General features: G+C 55.7%; 3 protein-coding genes across 3 annotated transcripts; 1 reads left to right on the top strand and 2 right to left on the bottom strand.

The window, feature by feature from the left end:
• Positions 1 to 1,286: 1,286 nt before the first annotated feature.
• Positions 1,287 to 8,124, bottom strand: DDA1 (DET1 and DDB1 associated 1). The gene is made up of 5 exons (XM_084276276.1): positions 8,079 to 8,124; positions 3,962 to 4,042; positions 3,448 to 3,499; positions 3,095 to 3,156; positions 1,287 to 2,134 (listed from the first exon to the last, which is right to left on the bottom strand). Exons 1-5 carry the CDS (start codon positions 8,079 to 8,081, stop codon positions 2,024 to 2,026), a joined length of 309 nt encoding a protein of 102 aa, XP_084132402.1. The 5' UTR covers positions 8,082 to 8,124; the 3' UTR covers positions 1,287 to 2,023.
• A 551-nt stretch (positions 8,125 to 8,675) lies between these two features.
• Positions 8,676 to 9,482, bottom strand: MRPL34 (mitochondrial ribosomal protein L34). The gene is made up of 2 exons (XM_084276389.1): positions 9,398 to 9,482; positions 8,676 to 9,227 (listed from the first exon to the last, which is right to left on the bottom strand). The coding sequence occupies exons 1-2, from the start codon at positions 9,439 to 9,441 to the stop codon at positions 8,924 to 8,926; spliced, it is 348 nt and encodes a 115-aa protein (XP_084132515.1). The 5' UTR covers positions 9,442 to 9,482; the 3' UTR covers positions 8,676 to 8,923.
• Positions 9,483 to 17,355: 7,873 nt separating this feature from the next.
• ABHD8 (abhydrolase domain containing 8) lies at positions 17,356 to 19,518 on the top strand (the record flags this gene model as incomplete). Its single annotated transcript, XM_084276420.1, has 4 exons — positions 17,356 to 18,125; positions 18,739 to 18,909; positions 19,052 to 19,268; positions 19,369 to 19,518. 4 exons carry the CDS (start codon positions 17,356 to 17,358, stop codon positions 19,516 to 19,518), a joined length of 1,308 nt encoding a protein of 435 aa, XP_084132546.1.
• Between the last annotated feature and the right edge of the window lie 384 nt (positions 19,519 to 19,902).

Raw genomic sequence — 19,902 nt, 5'->3', positions numbered from 1 at the left:
GAATTATACAGCATTTTACAACTTTTAAAGCACTGTACAAACATTACTGCAAGGCTGCGGCTCTCAAGCTTTGCTAAAAGACACGGATTGGTCACACTTTACCACCAGCTGCACGTCCGTTTCCTCTTTCAGTAATCTCACAGCTCTTCAGAGGATTCCTCAGTTTCAGATAATCCCCAGTCAGCGCCGTGCATGTCACACAAGAGCACTTTTGGACGGCGTTGACTCTGGGAGCAGTCCCTCTGCAGTCGCCAGTAAGTCACGTGGAAACCCAAGTATATTTTATCTTCACCAACACAGTTGGCATTTTCAATGACATTCCAGTAATTTGGAGGTTACTGACGTAGGAAAAAAAGGGTTGGTTTTTTTTTTTGAGGCAGATAGAAAGTTCTAAACTACTCAGTGTGAAGTTAAAATCACTTGCTGCATCAGAAACTCGGTGCCTAACGTACACGTAACAACGCAGCGTGAGCCGCGCTCTGCTCCTCCTAAGGTTCTGCCTTGGCAACGTACGGTCATCGGCAACGGTTTAATCTCCCTCCATGTGCCCTTCGCTCCCAAGCCTGACTGTGTGGCACCTCCCAGCTGGACAGGGACACGGTGGAGAAGGGGAGAGCACAAACCCCCCCCCCCAAAGCTCACAGCTGCTCAGAACCAGGGTCTGTCCAGGATGTCTGGAAAAAAAAAAACCACCATCCGTGCGGTTTCTTGGGTGTTTCAGGGTTTGTGAATGAGGAAAAACCAGCTACAAAGGCAACGATTGGAACTAACACAGGGTGAAGTCAGCTTCTCACAGTAAAGCAGACAAGACATGGGTACTAAGCTACACCTTTCCTGTCCCCGTCAGGTGACGATGCTCATTTCGGTTTAGTCTCTGCACCTCCAACTCCACCCAGACGACGTACAGGACTCCACTCTGGCTCTCCCTGAAGAGTCAGCGAAGGTTTACAGGCAACAGGCACTGAACTGTCCCAGTCCCAAAGAGATGGGGCTGGGACAGAGACCATGGAAGCTCGTGTTTTGATCAACTCCAAGTCCCGGACTGCGCTGCAGACGCGCCGCTACCGCAGGGAAACACAACACCCCGGTACTCAGAGCTGGCAGCTGAGGTCTGGTCGCTGAGGTGCTTTCCTGACTCATCCAGCCAGGTGCTGCCCACAGAGTGCCTACCCAACTCCAACTCCATCAGCTGCTGCTCAGACACTCAGAGCAGGGGAAGGCTATCCTTTTATTCCATCGGAGAGCTTGCACACATCAGTCCATTCAAGACCAAGAGACGGTTAGAATTTAAGGACAACAAAAGCAACACACCTTTCACTTGAATTCTCCATGACCACTGATGCATGAGAGAACGTATGCTGCCCAACAACTGTGGCCCTTACAGAACAGACCAAAAGAATACAACTGATATATCAAGTTGACAACACGTTTGCTAAGATCAACATAACCCTAAAGGACACCCAGGATGAGGGGGGTTTGGGGTTGGGGTTTTTTTTCAGTTGGGTTTTTTTTTTTTTGTGTTTGTAGTGCCAGTTTCAGAATATTTGAGAAAAAAAAGTGAGGCCCCACACTTATGTCTGGACCAGGCACGTCCAAAGTAGAGTTACTCACTTGTAATACGTACGTTAACAGGGACATGAACTAGAAAGCCTGTCACCACCTGAGGGTTCTGTAAGAACCCCCATCTCCCACCTAGGCTCCCTTAGTTAGATCTGGCTGATTAGGTAACAGATTCAACAAAACCTGTGGAAGTGACAGTGTATGTTTTTTAGAAAGGAGGAACTAAGGTTGTACTACATCATTTACCAAGTTGTTCCACCGTCGCTCCGTAGGTTTTACGGCATAAATAAAAAAATGGAGAGGGCAGGGATGGGGGGGGGGAGAGGAAATAAATACATTGGCTCCTATGAAGTCAGAAGTGGTTTGGGCTGCATAGTGGAGGGGTGAGAGATGGGGCAAAATTTACACACTTTGAGACAAAACAGGAAGCGCCTGCAACACAGTAGAGGAGAAAGGCAGGAGTTTAAGTGTCCTCGTTCATATCCTGGCTGTCTGTCCGAGCGATTTTCCGTGGTGGCGCCGAGTTCTCACCTTCTATTTCAACTTGCTCTTGATCTCTCTTCTTTGCTGCGTTCTGTAGGGACAGAGAAAGTCACAGTGAATCTGTCCAAAGCCTCAGCTGCTGGCGGGAGCTGGCGTCAGTAGGAGGTTTTGTTTGTGAACATTTCTGGATGGACACATCGTGTCACTCCACACACTGGACAGACACTGAAGAGGATTCTGCCCAAAGCCAAAAGGTGCTTGTGCCTTTTAGGCTGTTCTTTGAATTTGAGGGTGGGACTACACCACCAATCATCCATCTCAGCCCCTTTTATTTATAGATCTCAAATACTGCATGAACATGAGTAAGATGCTCTTTCCCATTGCTCTGAGTCAGTCCCTGAACTCACCACAATCTCCCAAAGCCTCCTGTCACAGACAGACACCACCTTTCCAGCTTCAAGATTCTTTATAACTTTACCTCTCTGTGGTCCCCCACAGCCTCTGCTCTGCCTGTGATCACACTCACAACTTCCACACCTCCTCATTCCGAGTCCTCTCGGGTATCCCAGCCTCAAATCCCAGCTGGAGCAGACTGATGGGTGTGCTCCTCACACAGGAGCTCAAATCTTGTACCCAAAGTGCTGACACAGCCTCCTTAGTGCATTCCTGTCCTGCACAGGCTCACCTGTCTTCCCCTAACAGTCCCAGGAGGTAAGCGCAGCTGTAAAGCAGGCGCTGAGGCACAGGGAGACCCATTTCCCAAGGTCACAGAGGGGAACCACAGTGAACAGGAGATTCATCTGCAGCCTCCCAAGTTGCAGACTAAACACTGAGTCAAAGTCCCTTAAATTGAAAAGGAAGAAAGAAAGTGGTGGTGGTTTGTTTTGTTTCTTTCTAAAGCAGCCTTGTGCAGAGTCAGAGCATCCTGACACTGAAGCACACCTCGCACTTGCTTTTAATTAATCTCCAGTATTTTGATTGCAATTAATATTCAGCTTGATGAACCAGAGCTAGCCAATCAAGACAAGATAATAGAAAAAGGCAGCCATACCTTTTTGTCCCATTGCTGATGTAAATAACGCAAAAGTATATTTGTCTTTTCTGTTACTATGACTGCAAAAAAAAGAGAGAGACACATTTTAAAGACAACTTGTAGAATGCTGCAGCCATCATGTTACTTCACATGCTAAGCAGGGTCCTGTTTAGTCAAAGGCTGGGATGCAGGAACACCCATCACTTCATAAGAAAGCAGAAAACCCAAAAACTAGACCTACGTGGTGGTGACAGCTCAGTCCTATCAGCTGATCTGAAGTTGAAAGCAAGAGGCATTCTGCACATGCCAGATTTTTCATATTACAACAGAATAAAGTTCTAAAAGCACAGACTTTGGCAGGGCAGACTTACTTTGTTCAGATGGATATTCTCTCGTGGGAAGATATACTGATGGTCTTCTGTTCTATAGGAGAATCAGAACAGTTAGCAATGGACGAGCACAAACCAGTGATTTTTAACCCAAGCACAGCTAAACCACCCCAAAACCCCTCATTAACACAGGCTATAAGTGCACTGTGATGTTCTGCCCTGTTATATGGCACTGTGTGGCTGCAGCTTTTTCAAAACACACATACAGAGGAGGAAGTCTGTTTTTGTTATGTTTTTCAGGGGTAAGGCTGCTATTGAAGAATGCATACATTCAGCAAACACCACGGATGCAGCTTGGCTGACGTGAGGGCACATCCCTCACCAAAGCAAGCAGGAAGCTTTCCTTGCCAATCTCAGCTCATGAACTACGACCTTACAAGGTGTTTTTGAAAATTAGGGGTTTTTTTTCTAGTTTCTTTCCCTCTAGCATCCTCTGAGCCATGCAGAACCACCCCAAAGAGGCCCTCCCCAAAGCACCCGCTGCGGCGGTACTTACTGATGCTTTACACACAGAGTCCGCATGGAACCTGCTGAAGTTGCTTTTGTTGTAGACTGGTAATCCTTTCAAAAAGTCTGCCTAAAAAGACACAGAACAGACATGAAGTAGGTGAGGAACAAAAGACTGACCTTCTGGGTGTTTAACTTGCACCCATTCTTGAAGGAGTCAGTGGTAAACTGCAGGACTTGAAGGGTGCAGACCAGAGTTCCCAGCAATTTACCAGCACAAACCATGACATTAGAGTGAGAACCTCTGGCTGCACTGACACCTGAAGCCCTTAAGCATGATGTTGTATCAAACCAGTTGCTCTTTCCATTTCCCAATTCGAATTCTTCCTCAAGAGATGAAGGCTGGTTCCACTCAGCAGTGCAGCACCCAACCCTTATCTCATGCTTATCAGCCCGGCCCAGCGTTTTCTTTTGGGTTGGGTGGTTGTTTTGACCCTTAGTCAGGGCTACTGCTATGTAAATAAAACAAACCAACCCAAGTTTTGATTGAAAATGGTTATATCACCACTCACAACAAAGCTGTTGATCACACAGGCCAGCAAAGGTATTTGCTAAACCTCGGTGGGAACCCCACAGAGCCTTCTCTGTTTAATTAAGCTGTAGCAGAGTGAAAGCAGGAATTTCCTTTCTCCAAAGAGAAAAAGGAGGGTGGGAAGAGAATATTACAGGGTCAGGAGAGAAAAAACAGGCTTAGAAGTGTGTTTGAGCCTCTCTACTTACAGCAGAGACAGAGAAAGATGCCCAGCAATGTCCTTAAAGCAAAGAGAAAATGAGTAATAAATGTCAGGTGTAGCTGTGTGATAAGCAGAGGAGAGAGAGGCCCTGAGACAGCCCCTCCCAAGGCATCAGACCCTGCCTGCACTGTAACCAAACTGCCTTAAAGATCCAGGGTCTGTTCTGCCCCACACCCCAGGACATCTATCACCTTGTTTTTAAGCAGTTTGGAAAGGACAGTGAAGCAGCAGCTGAAAAGCCTTTTGACTTCAGTGTTGGAAGCAACAAGCAGACACCACTGCTACAGGACTGTTAGGCCAGGAGACACTGTTTTCATTTAAACACAAGTTATTACTTTCATTAACACTGCATCTTTAGCTCCAGACAAAGAGCTATAATTAGCCAAACCAGATGATATTCTTCATACTTTTGTTCTTACTCTACCCACGTTCCAGTTTCCACATCCCAGCCCTCCTGTGTGCCTGGTTAAAACACTGGACTTGGGTTCAAACAGCAAGTTTCAGACATCTCTTGCCTGCCTTGACCCACACAGCACCAACCCTGTTCTGTTGTGCCCTCAAGCTTGAGTTCTCCAGGACACAGCCCACAGCACAGCTGAGCTCAGGAATAAGGCAGGATCTTCCTGCCATGCCCTATCAGGGGGTCCCAGGTTGTGCTCTCAGCTCACCCCTTCCCACACCTGACCCCCTGTTCATCTCATCTCACTGACATCCACACTCAGTAACCCATTTGCTACATGAGGATTCACAGGCTGAAGAGGAGGAGGAACCTTTTAACAACTCTTAACTGACAACCCCAGACACAGTTTCCTCCACACAGCCCAGACTTAAGAATTCCTAATTGTATGAGGCTGTTTAGGAGGACTGAGGAGCTTTAAAAACATCCCTTTATGTTTCAAAGCATCTCCCCTTTTTACACCAAAGTAACCTGCTCTGCTACACCAGCCTCACCCAGGGAAGAGACAGACACCCCCTCCATTTCTTTTATTGCAGGAAAATCCTAACAACTACTTGGGTCTTCTTATTGCTTACAAGAATGGCAAATAACTGCTCTCATTTAGGCATAGACAACAAGTTTCTCTATCACCCCAGGTGATTCCCTACCTCCCAGCCAGGGATTTGGCCTGGCAGAGCCCATGTTTCCCTGGAAAGAGGCTGGATGAGCTGGATTGCAGGGCTTTCCAGGTACCCTGTGGCCTTTTAAAGGACTCTTTGCCCAGCAAGTTGCAAAAATACCGTTAAAGTTATCAGTCAAAACATAGTTTAAAAGGTCAATGTGTGGGTTCTCCCCCCCACCCCTCTGCAAAACAAACAACCAGAGCAGGATATACACAGGCTCAGTGCACAGCAAGCAGGGTGGTTACCACACTCACACAACACCTAGAGACCTCAGCTCTAACAGCCACCAGCCTCACTGACCCTCAGCCACCCCCTTTCCTTTCCTCAGGCCACCAGAAGTGCCCAGCTCACCAGCTGTGACTTAGCTAGAGCTGAGCAATGGGGACATTAAAGCACCTGAGAGCAGCAGAGGGACATTTCTCTCCAGCCTGGGTTAAGGACTGGCCACCAGAGTGACTGAGAAGCCTGGCTGTGGCTGACACACACTGCACACTGGGACAACCCCTGCCACACACCAGTGGCTGTGTGTGCTGATCCCATCTCAGAGAGCACCAAAAACTCCAGGGGAATCACCTGGAGCCACACTGCTGGGTATTCAGAACCAGACAAGACTTATCTGCTCCAAGGGCACTAGGGAAATAAGCTGCAGCAGGTCAGTGCTGTGTTTACACACCGACAGCACAAGGTGCAGCAAACTGTGCCTCTCATGTAGGGAACACTCCCCCTCCCTGCCCTCCCTCCACCTCCCCATGTGCCTCCTGCCACTGGTTAACCAGGGAAAGCATGCCCCAGCCAAGCTGATGCAGCCTTCTGAGTGGAAGTGAAAAGCCAGCACCCAAAACCAGAGCAGATACCTCATTTCCTTTGGGGAGGGGAGGGAAAAAAACCCCCCACCAAAACCCACCCAAACAAAACAAACGTGATTAAGCAACCTCAGAAGACAATGCTGGTTCCTTCTATGATTTGGGATGTGAGGTAGAGATAAGACACTGCTACTTTTCCTGTGTCAATAAGGGCACTCAGCTTCCTAGGAAGATGAGAGTCCTCATCTAAAAGCAGAAAGGTAAGATAATAATAAATATATATATCTATATAAACCCTGTTTCCAGCTTTTGAAAGGAACTGCAGCAAGAACTCTCAGCAACACAAAGCCTAGCACATGCATGCTGAAAGCAGAGCCCTGTCCCAGCTCAATGCATGCATGGATGTGGGCTGGAGGAGAACCACTAGCACTCTCTTCAGAACAGACACCTAAACTCTCAGCCACTGTACACAGAGACTGCAGGGACACCACTGGTTTTCCCCTTAGTTATGGGGCTTGCAGAGGCACAGAAGGAAAAGCCTCCTTCTCCAGAAATTGTCACATTGCTAGAAAGGGAGGGAGGGAAGATTAGAAGCCTCCTGGCTGTGACAGCCACTGCCAAACACTCAGGCACCAGACTGTCTGCTGCTGCTTGTGGGGCAGAGGAAGGGCTGAAGACCCTCCTCATCCCCAGGGACAGGGAAGCACCCAGCACCTCAGAGATACTCCAAATTCTTCTTTATGCTCCCCAGCCTTGAGGAAACACCCCTGGCAGTGCCCCAGCTCCCCATCCCTGAGGGTGGGGAAAACCCCACGCCCTGGGGGAGCCCAGGCCTTCCCTCATGCTCTCCAGCTCAGGAACAGCCCAAGCCCCGAAGTACCACAGCACACACCCCCCCCCCCATCACTAAAAAGGGGGGGGTCCCCCCCAGTTTGGGGTGCCCCACCCCCTCCTCATCCCTCCCACCCTAAAAGAAGGGGGGCACGCCCAGCTTAGGGCGTCCTTACCGTCCTTATCCCCCCGGCCCTGGGGGTGGGGATCTCGGGGGGTGCTCCAGACCCCCGCCCCTCGCGACGTGGGACACCGCCGGCTCGGGGCGCAGCAACCCCCCTCCCTGCCCCGTCACTAGGGACGCGCTACACCCCCGCCCCCCGCGCCCACCCCCGTCCCAGATGGCAGAACATCCCCACCCCGGGGTGCCCGGCCCTCAGCCGGGGCCCTCACAGCCGCGCCCGCCCTCCCACCTCCACCGTAGGCCTCGGGAGTGGACGCCGGAGGGTGAAGGCCCCGCAGGGCCGGAGTGGGCCGCGGGCCCCGGCCTTCCCGGCCCGGGCGGGGCTGTAGGGCGCGGCCGGGGGGGGGGAGAAGCGGCGGGACCCCCGCTCCCCTCACCGGGCCGGGGGGATGTGGGGGGGGGGATGTGGGGGGGTGGGGGGGGTGAGGCACCTACCATCTTCGCCGCCGCCAGCCGTGAGGAGCCACCCCTCCCCCGCCGCCGCCGCGCCTCAACCCACCCACTGCCTCCGCCTCCCGCCCCGCGCCTTCCTATTGGCCCGCGCCGCGCCGCTCTCTCTTCCCATTGGGCACTGCGCCCGCCACTCAGCGCGGCGCCGAAGAGCGTGGGGTTCGGCTGAGGCAGGAAATACCCGCTCGGAAGGCTGGGGAGGGGGGGAGGGAGGGAGGGAGGGGTGGGATGCGCGCGCTGACGGCTGAAGGACCCGGATGCGGCGGCGGCCGCGGGGCACGCTGGGAGTTGTAGTCCAGGTTCCCCTCGCTGATAAGCGGTGAATCAGCGGCGCTGAGGGCGATCCCTCCCCGCCGTGCCTAGTCCGAGGCCGCAGCTGCGAGCCGTGGTCCCGGTCCTGAAGCACCTCAGGGGGATGGAGACGTCCATGGGCGATGCCAGTTAGAAATGAAGCTCCCTCCCCCATCACCCTTCCGAATGCCCCCCAGCAGCCACCATACCGGCAACAAGCCGGCTTCCCTTCCCCCCCCATCCCCCTTCATTTTGTGTTAACGATTAGTGCAGGGAGTTGGAGGCGAGTCGCTGGGTTTTAATGACAGCTCGTGTTTGCACAAGTCTACCTCTGCATTGCACAAAGCGTCAATAATCGTACAAACTTTGGAAGCAGCCGTGAAAGAAAACCCTTTGGAGGCCACCCTCACACACTCCCAACATGAGAGGGACGATCTCCCTTAGCACAGACACTCAGCCTGGCTCTCCCCAAAGCCACAGCAGCTCCAGGGCTCCATTCTGGCTGATCCAACACCCGATCCATCTCCCTGGCAGAGCCTTCAGTGGGTCAGAGACTTCCTGCCCTTCAGCATCCTCCGGAGGATAACCTCGATGCCGGCAGGAGTGCTGATGCGCTTGATCCAGCCGTGGGTCCGTTTGCGCTTGCGGTTGTTCGGTTGATACTCGTTCCCACGTGCTTTTGTACGGATCTGCTGGTGGTTCCAGGGTGACACCGGGCCGGGGCAGGTGCCTGTGGGCTGGAAGCAGAGCTGGCGCCTGAGAGGCGGCTCCAGGGAACCTGGGAAGAGCGAGGCTGTTCGGAGGTGGAGGGGACGGGCCGCAGCTTGCCAGAGGGAAACAAACCTGCGGATAAAAGCAAAGGGAGGGAAGCGAGAGGAGACACCCGGGCGCTGCCACCCACAGCGAAACAAAGGGCCTCTCCGCAGCGCTGACCCCGCCGCATCCCCCGACCACCCCGGAGGGTAACACCGCGCCCCAGCCGCTGTCAGCCCGCCCCGGAGAGCCGCCGTTACCTGCCACCGACAGCCCTCTGCCCGAGCCAGCCCAGCCCCGCCATGTCCCCCAGCCCGCCCTAGCCACACCGTCCTCTCAACAACGTCTCTCCCTATTGGCTCTCGCCACCCGGCCAACGCGGTGAGGGCGCATGCGCACGGGGAAGGGCAGGGACAGACGTGTGCCGCAAGGCCCGATGGGGGTTGTAGTCCTGGAGAGGCCGAGCCGTCGCGCTGTTACTATGGCAACGGCTGCGGGGTACGGCCTGGGCATCCCCCATGTTTGCCAAGCGCCAACGTCCTCCTCCGGTGGGGGAGGGAGGGGGTCAGAGGGGTGACCCCGTCCCTGTCATGAGCCACTAACAGAGCAAAAGCTGGTTTATTCCTCATGGGGCCGGTTCTGCCAGGGCTGGTGTTTGGGCCCCAAGGCCCAGGCCAGGCCCAGGGCCCCGCTGCCACCACAGCCTCGTGCTGCAGCCCTTCTGAGGCTGTGGGGCCTCCTCACCCCTGGACTGGAGGATGCGCGCTGGGCTGCCCCCAAACCTGCCAGGACTGGCCCCAAAACTACCACAGCAAGCAGTGTTGTGCACTGGCATCCAGTTTTGGAAGCCTTAATGGCACTCTGAAGGGCAGAGAGGTCAAGCACCGGACTCCCAGAACGTCTTTGACCTCTAAAATATGTGTATATATAAATACACACACATATATGTGTATATATACACACACACACATATATATGTGTATATATATATGCAGACAGAGCAGCAGCATGTAGGACTGACGAGGTACTCACAGAGGGGTTCAGCCTCTGCCCACTTCCCAGTCAGAGTGATTATCTGTGTTTCACAGAGCAGCAGGAAAAGGAGGAGGAAGAGGCAGAGGAAATCCAGCTGGGGGTTCAGAGGGTGAGTTACTGGTAACCCCAGGATCTCGGTCATCTTTGCTGTCTCCTCTGATCATCAAAAAGATCCTTCAAATTGCTTCACTGGAGCCAAGCCCAGCCATATTGGCAACAGCAGGCACCAGCTCCAGGCTTTTTCTGCATTGCTTTGGTGTGCCAGCACCAGAATCCAGCCCAACAGGGTGAGGGGACGTGACTCCAGCCCTCCCAAACCTATGGCTGTGAAAATAACCCCAAGAGATATTCATAGTGGTGTGTTTGTCCTTCTGTCCCAGCCCCTGGGGTCCACATGTTCATGCTTTCAGTACATGGCCCCCACTGTTGAGCTCGGACACGCTCATGGCACTGACACACTCATGACTCCAGCTAAGCCACAAACACCAGAATGGGGAGGGAAAAAAAGGGAAAAGGTGAAAAAAAAGGTAAAAGGTGGAAAAAAAAGGTAAAAGGTAAAAAAAAAGGAAGTCAGTAACACATCCCACTGGAAGGGGCACAAATCCAGGGTGAGTCCTCCAGCTCCCCCAGCTCCTGGCTGGCTCCCCATGGACTGGTGGCGGGGCTGAGCTGGGTCTTGCTTTGACTGGTAAATCTCCTTGTCTGTCACGCCGAGAGCCCTCCTCTTTAGGAGGGATTTCAGGGGCTTTCTATGGCTATAGACTACAAGGACAAATAGCACCCCAAACCCCAGAGCTCAGTTATGAAGCTGCTCCCGGGGAAAAAAGCTGGAAGGAGAGATTCCGCTCTAAAGCAAGATGAGCTGAGCTGAAGGCATTGCTCCATCTTTCCTACCAAAAAGGCAAAAAAATGTAATCGGAGGAGCTGAAAAGCTGAGCAGCCTGCCCAGCGCTGGCACCCTGCATCCTGCACTGCTCCCAGCGCCTCGGGGCATCTCTTCCTCTCCCCCCCCCTCCTTTGCCTCCTGCAAGATTAAGCCTTTCATTTGCAATCTCGACTCTGACAATCCTTGTCAATAAATGAGGTGAGCATCCTCTCTCTCTTTCTCTCTCTTTCTCTCTCTTTCCCTTTCCCCCCCACCTCCTCTGTTTCTTTGTGCCGAGGGTTCAGTGATGTAGGGCAGGAAGGTGCTGTGAGAGGGGAGCAAAAATAGCCAAAAGATGGGGAGTTTGGGGGTTTATTTGCAAAGCTAATGACAGGAAAGGCATTTGAGAGGGTTCATTAGGTGGGATTGCAGGGAGAGAAGGGGGAGGCAGTAGCCTGGCAGCGACATGGCATCTGCCCAAGCAGCCCTGGTACACCCAGCTTGGAGCACCAGGTTGGACAGCCCTGCCTGGCGATCCAACTTAAAGGGACGGGTTCTGTTGTGATGCAATTGCTGTGAAGGGTTGCCGGCTCTGACTGAAGACCCTGCTTCTTGTTGCTATGTGCGTGTCAAATCTGCTTGGATTTTTCCCTTGGAGATGGAGGGGGGGGTTACCTGCTTTACGCATCGCTTGCCCGGCGCAGGGGGCAGGGTTTGCTGGTTCTCCTGCCTCCTGGCAATGGTTTCCTTCAGCCTTGTTGCTGGAGGAATCCAACTGGCTTCCCTGCAGGTGAAGATTTCTTCCCCCCCACCCTTGGAAATGCAGGCGGCTTGGGAAGCCGAAAGGGTTAAAGAGGGATTCTGGTCACGGGGGGTCAGGCACAGGTTACTCCGTTGCGTAATCTTTTGTTTCTCAAGGTCTTCTTCCTTCCTAAAGAGACGTGTGGCAGGCAGCCAGCTGCTGCTCCGGGCTGCCCTGTGTCTTGCAGGGGCTCTGCTTTCCCTGCCATGCCCGGTTCTTGACTGAACACAATTTGTCTGCATCCTGCGGGGCCCTCTGGGAAGTCACAGGGACCGTTCCCCCCCCATCCTGCACCCCTGCCTGGGGACCTCTCCCCCCCATCCTGCACCCCTGCCTGGGGACCTCTCCTCCCCATCCTGCACCCCTGCCTGGGGACCACTCCCCCCCCATCCTGCACCCCTGCCTGGGGACCTCTCCTCCCCATCCTGCATCCTGCCTGGGGACCTCTCCTCCCCATCCTGCACCCCTGCCTGGGGACCTCTCCCCCCAAATCCTGCACCCCTGCTTGGGGACCTCTCCTCCCCCATCCTGCACCCCTGCCTGGGGACCTCTCCTCCCCATCCTGCACCCCAGCCTGGGGACTGCTCCCCCTCATCCTGCACCCCTGCTTGGGGACCTCTCCTCCCCATCCTGCACCCCTGCCTGGGGACTGCTCCATCCTGCACCCCTGCCTGGGGACCACTCCCCCCCCATCCTGCACCCCTGCCTGGGGACCTCTCCTCCCCATCCTGCATCCTGCCTGGGGACCTCTCCTCCCCATCCTGCACCCCTGCCCATGCTGAGGATTTGGGGCTGCCTTCTCACTTGTCTGATAAAGCCTTCCTGGCTCTTTCCTCCTGCCTGTTCTGATGAAGCTGCTGTAACTGCAGCAGGACAGGGAAACCAGGCAGAACAGAGCAATCCCAGGTGCTTGCCACCAGCCAAAGAGGCTTCTTCACATCCCACCTGTCCTTTGTGGGATGGAGAGTATGTGGCATTAATGTTTTGTGTGTATTTTGAGATTGGTGCTTCAAGAGACCTCAGCTTTACCTGCTCCTTGGCTCTGCAGTGCTTCTCCAGGGTGCAGAGGGTGAATGGCTCAGGGAGGCAGGGAGAGCATCCCAACACTTGCCCATTCCTCAGGAGCGTGGTGTGTCATGGTTAATACGTGGGACCCCTGGAGGAAAGGGATTAGAGCTGAACAAATTGGTATGGCAGGTGGGATTCTGGTTGCGGCGCGTCTCTCTGGCACCCCTCCACCGAGGCTTGCGAGGAATTAGCGGCTATCCAGTCCCTGCTACTCCCTGAGAGGCTCCAAGTGATCTGTGCTGGAGGGGGATGGAGGTGCTGAGCAGTGATGGGACTTGTTATTGGGGGAGGTTTGTGGCACCCAGTCCCACCCGTGCTGCCCCTGCAGTACTGGATGCTCTCAGCTCCCTCACTGAGGTGTTGACCTGGGCTCCTCTCACGGCTGCGCTGGGGCTCTCAGGGATAAATGTGCTCTCCTTTCTCCTGCCCAAAATTCAAGGTCCACACACACACAAGATATTTCTTGTCATTCCCAGCACCCTGGGTATTTGGGATATCAGCTGTCCCCAGCAAGCCAGAGGGGATAGGACCCCTGTGGGAAGCAGGAGAGGGGGCTGTTTGGGGCAGGGAACACGCTGTTGTCTGCAGGGATGGGGAGGGAAGAGCCAGCTTGGCTAGCCCATCCCAGCATGGCTGTAAGCAGGCACACATTACGCTGTCGTGGCCCTGGAGCAGATGTGGTGTGAACACTGCCCTGATATACCACCCCAGGGGCTGTATGTCAGCCCTGGTTGGCTGCCTGTCACGTTATCTTGCTGGGCTTCCTGCCCTCCACCCTGCCACATCGCATCTTGTCCCCTGGTTCTCTGGCTCTGAGGTGATGCCATCGTGTTGTATAAAATCTGAGGCTCTGCAGCCCAAAGTAGGTCAGTAAGTTGGTTTTTTTTTCCCCCAGTCGGGTTGTTCATCGTGGTGGGTGAGGAGGAGGAGGAGGCTGAAGCTACAGGACTCTGCATGGGTACTCCAGGATGAAGCCTGAGCCTGGGCAACAAACCACCCTCCCAGGATTAATCCCCAACACCCCTCCAGCATCCTTTGTCTGCTGGGAGCAGTTTGCTGGGGGCAGCTGGGATTTTGGGAGGGGACCAGGATGCAGGTAGCAGCTCAGGGTGATGCTGGGTGCCTCTCCAAGCCAGCACCCCGTCTTCATGGGACACAAGGGCTGGCAGGAGGCTGGTTGGTGCTGTGCATGACTCAGTGTTGTGCCTGGCCTTATGTAACCGGTGCCGAAATCTCGCTCTGCCGGGGGGGTGGCGAGGGAAGGGAGCTGGTGGGGGGGGGGGGGTGGGAGCAGGGAAGGGAAGAGAAGGGAAGAGAAGGGAAGGGAAGAAGCTCATCGTCATGGTTACCAGCATCTTCACAAAGTTCTTTCACATCCATCTGGTTTCATTTCCAGCCCTTTTCATCTCACGGAGGGAACATCCCTTGATGTTTCTGGCTGCATCAGCGGCGGCAGACAGTGTGGTGGGTTAGAGGAGGCGTGTGGGAGGTGGGAGACGGGCTGTGATTCGCCTCCCAGTCCCTGAGATGAAGCCTGACATTGAGTCGAGTCGCTTAACCTCCTGTCCCCCCCCCCCATCTCCCACCAAGCCACTGAACAGCTGGGCTGGGATCTGCTTTCTGATGGGATTTTGGGTGGCGTTTTCCCAGTTGGATACCCAGGAAAGATTTCCATGGAGACATCTCTACCCAGGGAGCCAGGCCTTGCCCCTCCTGCCTCTCTTGCAGCAGGATCTGGGCTTGTTCTTAGGACTGATGAGGCTGAAGGGTGGCTTAGTGGCCTGAGTCCAGACCCCTGGATGTGCCTGCAGAGCTCCTGACTGCCAAAGCCTCCCAGGAAATCAATTCTGGAAATGAGCAGGATGGACTGATTGAGTTAATCCTGAGAAGTTAATCAATGTCAAGGCAGTTTGGCCAGAAGTCCTGTTTATAATCCATACAGAGATCATTAATACCCCGTGAAACAGAGACGGGGTGTAAAGCCAGGCTTTATGGAAATCAGAGGCAGAATCATGTCCAGGTCCCATAGGCTGAGCCCAGGAGAACTGTACCCAGTGCAAGGGCAGGATGGGACCTGCCAGCCACGGGCAGAGCTTGCAGTTGTGCTCAGGGGGACTGCAAGGCTAGGGATCTGCCTGAGTCCCCCTCTCCCCCCAAGTTTTCCACCTGCTCTATCTTTCTGTACAGCATTAGCAGCTCAGAACTGCCTGGGGATCAAGAGCAGCCCAAGCCTGGCACCATCCTGGTGCTCAGAAGCATGGCAAGAGCAGCAGCACGTCTGCCCCAGCTGGGGATCTTCCAGCCAGGGCTCCAGCCAGTCTGGGGCCCCAGCTCCTCGAGCTCATCACCGGTCTGGAAGTGTGGCTCAGCAGAGTGGACTGGTCCCCCTGCCAGTGGGGTCCAAATTTGGCATCTCCTTCTCAGGGCTCTTAGACCTCCTGATCTTGCTTATCACCACGGATGGGTCCTTTCTCAGGGCCCTGGGTGGTGACACAGCTGCTCAGCACGGTGCTCCACCAGCCTGCCAGGAGCAGGAGGATGCTGGAAAGCTCTTGGTGCCACCGTGTCCTGCATGGGTGTCCTTGTGTTCAAAAGAGAGATTGCCAGGCACCAAAGAGAGCTGGGACTGCTACGTCCCATGGCAGGGGGAGACCCCCCCCCCACCCTGGCCAGCAGCAAGGAGAAGGAGCCCCCCTCCCCCCTCCCCCAGGACTGGATTTGCTGCATTTCAGCACCCAGAGACTTACATGGTGTTTGAGTGGGCGTCAGGCCACTGGCCCTGGCAGAGCAGGGTGAGCATCCAACACTGGCTGCTGTCCCAGAGCTGGCAACGCTCCCCGGATGAGCTGCTCCAGCTTTGCCAAGGAAACTGTTACCCAGATCGTGGGCCTGGAGCAAACAGGCTGGTTTCTTCCTGGGGAAACCCAGGAGCCATGTGTTGGGCTGGGACTAGAGTCCCTCTGCTTCTCACCTCTTCTCCCAGCAGAGCCTGTCTGGTCCCTGGGAGCCCAAGGGGGTCAGGCTGGGGGTGCTGGGGTCTGGGGGGAGGTCTCTGGTGTGAGCTTCCCCAAATGCAGCAAGTGATGGAAGTCACAGAAGGGCAGCCTGTGCCCCCCCCACCTGCCTCTGTCCCTTGCTGTGCTCCCCACAGTCTGCCAGCAAAGCAGCTGTGGTGCTGCTGGGGCTGCTGAGGGAGCCCAGCAGGCTGCTCCCCACAGCGTCACTGCAGGGTTGATGTTTAGTTCACCTCTGGGAAGACCCTTTTCCTTCTCCACAGTGGGGGTCACGCTCAGTCCCTGCAGCTGCTGCCCAGGGGTGAGGGGCAGCCAGTGCCCCCTCCTGCAAGGGGTGCAGGGACAGCCCCTCTGCACAGCACCTGCTCTGGCTCTCTCTGCCCATCAGCATCAATAATTCACTGTGTTTAGTTTCATCCATAATAAATGTGCATCAGGCTGCCAGCCAGGGGTAGGCAGGGGACCTCAGCCCCCTCAGCATCACTGGGATGGCATCAGGCTCCAGTGCCAGCACTGGTACCCCTGCTACCACTGGCCTTTCCTACTTTGCACCTACCTTTGCTTGGGTCTGGCTCCACTCTCATCCAGACTTGGTGGTCCCCACATCCACACCCCTCTCCCATAGCCACCCAAGCTCATTTGAAGGAGGAAACCTCAAGGGATGAGTCTTGGGACCAGCATGGACAGGGCTGTGTCTCCCCAGCCCACACAGTGCTGGGTGGGGATGTGGGGAGGGGGTTTCCCACTACCTACCTCCAGGGTTCTGCCATATGATTTTCAGCCTCAGTTTCCAGAGTGACTGTAATGAAAACCTTCATCTCCAGCCCCTGTAATTTCCATCTCTCACCATTTCTATTGGTGGTTTAGACTGGCAATAGGCATACACTTAATTGGGATAAATAATGCACCTTCATAGCTGGATCTTTCCTTAGCCCCACGGTACTGGGTGCCAGAAATAGCACTTTGATTCCAAACAGGCTTTTCTTCGTGTGTCCCAGCCCTCAGCCAGAGCAGATCCCTTCTCACAGGCCCCCAGCTACATGCTGGGGACCGTGGGGGTTTGCAGCCATTGTAGTTCATCACTGCCAGGCCAGCACATGTCACACAGGCTCTGTGACAGGGACATGGCCTGGACAAAGCTGGAGAGGGAACGCCAGGTCCATCTTTGGTCTGAGACAGAAGCCCATTCACTGGTGGCTGAGGAGGGCTGTGCATCTGGGGAGCACCACATTCACCCCCTGATGCATCCCCTGGAGGCACATCCTACCATGGGGACTGGCAGCAAAGGGGGGGGGGGGGAAGACAGGGGCTGTCCCCGCTCCCCTTTGCCACAGCCAGGACCCCCAGCAGGTCCCCCTGGGTGCTGGATTTCACAACTAAGCCCCCTTCTTCCTGCCCCCTTCCCCTTGCCTTGCCTTCACTGCAGGGAGCATAATGCTGAACAGCATCACGGATGGGCTCCTCTGCTGCCTGATGGGCAAGACAACCAACGCCGTGGGGCCACTGGACAGCGTTGACTCCACCAACGGCTACAGCTTCATGGAGGTGAAGCCAGGAAGGATCCTGCGTGTCAGGCACAGCATGCCCAACCGCCCAGCCCTGGAGGGGCCTGAGGAGACCCAGCCTGGTGGGCAGGAGCGGGGCACCGTGCACTGCAAGCGCAAGATCACCGTCTACCGTAACGGGCAGCTGGTGATCGAGAACCTGGGGGATGCCGTCCGCTCCGACATCCTGCACTGCCAGAGCAGCTCAGGGGAACCCAGCAGCACCGTGGAGCTGGAGCTTTCTGACGTGGGGGGTCAAGCTGCTGCCCAAGGTCCCGCCAGCACACCAGGGTGCAGCACGCCGGGATGTGGCGCGCGGGAAGCAGCCGCCGCCCCCGGGAAGCGCCGGAAGCGTAAACCCAAGAAAGTCGTGAACATCGACTGCAAGAAGCAGATCACAAGCTGCAAAGGGACGCACAGCGACGTGGTCCTCTTCTTCATCCACGGCGTGGGCGGCTCGCTGGACATCTGGAAGGAGCAGCTGGACTTCTTTACCAAGCTGGGCTACGAGGTGGTGGCTCCTGACCTGGCAGGACACGGCTGCAGCTCGGCTCCTCAGATCGCCGCCGCGTACACCTTCTACGCGCTGGCGGAGGACATGAGGGCTGTCTTCAAGCGCTACGCCAAGAAGAGGAATATCTTGATAGGACATTCCTATGGGTAAGGCACCAGGAAGGGGGGATCCCAGGAGGGAAAGGGTGGATTCACCCCTCCCATCCTCTCCTTGGCAGTGAATGCCCAACCAATCCTGCACTTTGCGGGGGGCTGAGGAGCAGAGGAAGGGTGTAGGGGTTTCTCACTCTGGGTTTATCCCTCAGCTCTGATCTCCTACATCCTCTCGGTGCGTGTCCCTAGGTCCAGCTAATCCCAGAGCCTGTCCTACAGCAGGGAAGCTGGCAGAGCACCACCTATAAATAGAGTAAGCCCGAGAAAGTCAATTAGATGGAGACTAAGCAGAGAAGCCCTGAGAGGACAGGGAGCTGGAGCCAGGCTCCAAGCTACACAGGATTAGATGGGAAGGACAAGGTTGGCCCAGGCTGGCAGGCACCCAAGCAGGTCCCAGCACCCAGCTTTGGTCTGTGCAGGAATGAAACCCAGAGCTCAGCAGGGGTTGGACCTGGGTTACCCTGCCCCAGAAAGGGGAAGCATGAGTCAAACCAGGGGGTGTAGCCTGGGCTCCAGCCCAGACCTGTGGGATCTACCTTGGGGTGCAGCCTCCACCAGCGCCATGGAATCAGAACGTGATCCCCACACCCACCGTTTCTCCTCGCAGGGTCTCCTTCTGCACTTTCCTTGCCCACGAGTACCCAGACCTGGTCCATAAGGTGATCATGATCAACGGAGGGGGCCCGACAGCGCTGGAGCCCAGCCTCTGCTCCATCTTCAACATGCCCACCTGCGTGCTGCACTGCCTCTCCCCGTGCCTAGCATGGAGCTTCCTCAAGTGAGTGGCTGTCCCGACACTGCAATGGGTGGTCCCCAGCCACCACGGGGACCCCCAGCACTGTCAGGGACACCCCTACGCTCCCATTCCCTGAGGTGCTGCGCTGGGCTAACCCTCTGCCCACGCCGGCTCCCTCCTGCAGGGCTGGCTTCGCTCGCCAGGGTGCCAAAGAAAAGCAGCTGCTGAAGGAAGGCAACGCCTTCAACGTGTCCTCCTTCGTGCTGCGCGCCATGATGAGCGGGCAGTACTGGCCCGAGGGTGATGAGGTTTACCACGCCGAGCTGGCCGTGCCCGTGCTCCTGGTCCATGGCATGCACGACAAGTTCGTCCCAGTGGAGGAGGATCAGCGGATGGCTGAGGTAGGGAACCAAGCGGGCTTGGGGAGGGGGTGGGCAAGGGCTGGGGGCTCGTCCTGGCGCTGACGACTGCCGCTGCCATCGTGTCCCCCCCCCCCTCCAGATCCTGCTGATCGCCTTCCTGAAGGTGATCGACGAGGGCAGCCACATGGTGATGATGGAGTGTCCCGAGACAGTGAACACGCTGCTCCACGAGTTCGTCCTGTGGGAGCCCGAGACGCCAGCTGGGGACGGGCAAGGCGAGAAGAAGTAAAGGCAGCAGGACACGGTGACCGGGCTGCTCCCATGGGAGAGATGTTTTGGAGCAGAGAGGGGTTTATGAGAGAGGAGGGGTGCCGTGAAGGCTGCCCTCTCCGGGAGCTCAGCCCATTTTCTTTCCCGGCCGCCTCAGAGGCCGGTGGCGGAGCATGGAGGGCCCCCCCCCCCCACGCCCCCCAGGCAGGGGTGTGCACAGGGCCGGCAGTGGGAACGTGGCAGACCCGGTCCCCGTCCCCTCGGGGATGGCACGGCAGCCATTGGAGAGTCTTCATCCTGTTTCTTTGTAGTATTATTTTCCTCGCACAGTGACCTCCCCGGGGACAGAGAGGAGGCAGCTGCAGGGAGACTGGTCCCACCTGCAGCCAAGCGGGAAGAACTC

Source organism: Gallinula chloropus (genome assembly GCF_964237585.1).
Source record: "Gallinula chloropus genome assembly, chromosome: 28".
Taxonomy (NCBI): domain Eukaryota; kingdom Metazoa; phylum Chordata; class Aves; order Gruiformes; family Rallidae; genus Gallinula; species Gallinula chloropus.
This window is presented reverse-complemented; position numbering and strand designations above follow the sequence as displayed.

Bases quoted from the DNA above. Each gene is read 5' to 3' on its own strand.
- MRPL34 (XM_084276389.1), bottom strand. From the start codon at position 9,441: ATGGCGGGGCTGGGCTGGCTCGGGCAGAGGGCTGTCGGTGGCAG. The intron at 9,228-9,397 runs GTAACGGCGGCT...TTTTATCCGCAG, and splicing joins CAGAGGGCTGTCGGTGGCAG to GTTTGTTTCCCTCTGGCAAG.
- DDA1 (XM_084276276.1), bottom strand. The intron at 3,500-3,961 runs GTAAGTACCGCC...ATTCTCCTATAG, and splicing joins ACTCTGTGTGTAAAGCATCA to AACAGAAGACCATCAGTATA. The intron at 2,135-3,094 runs GTATGGCTGCCT...CTGTCCCTACAG, and splicing joins ATCAGCAATGGGACAAAAAG to AACGCAGCAAAGAAGAGAGA.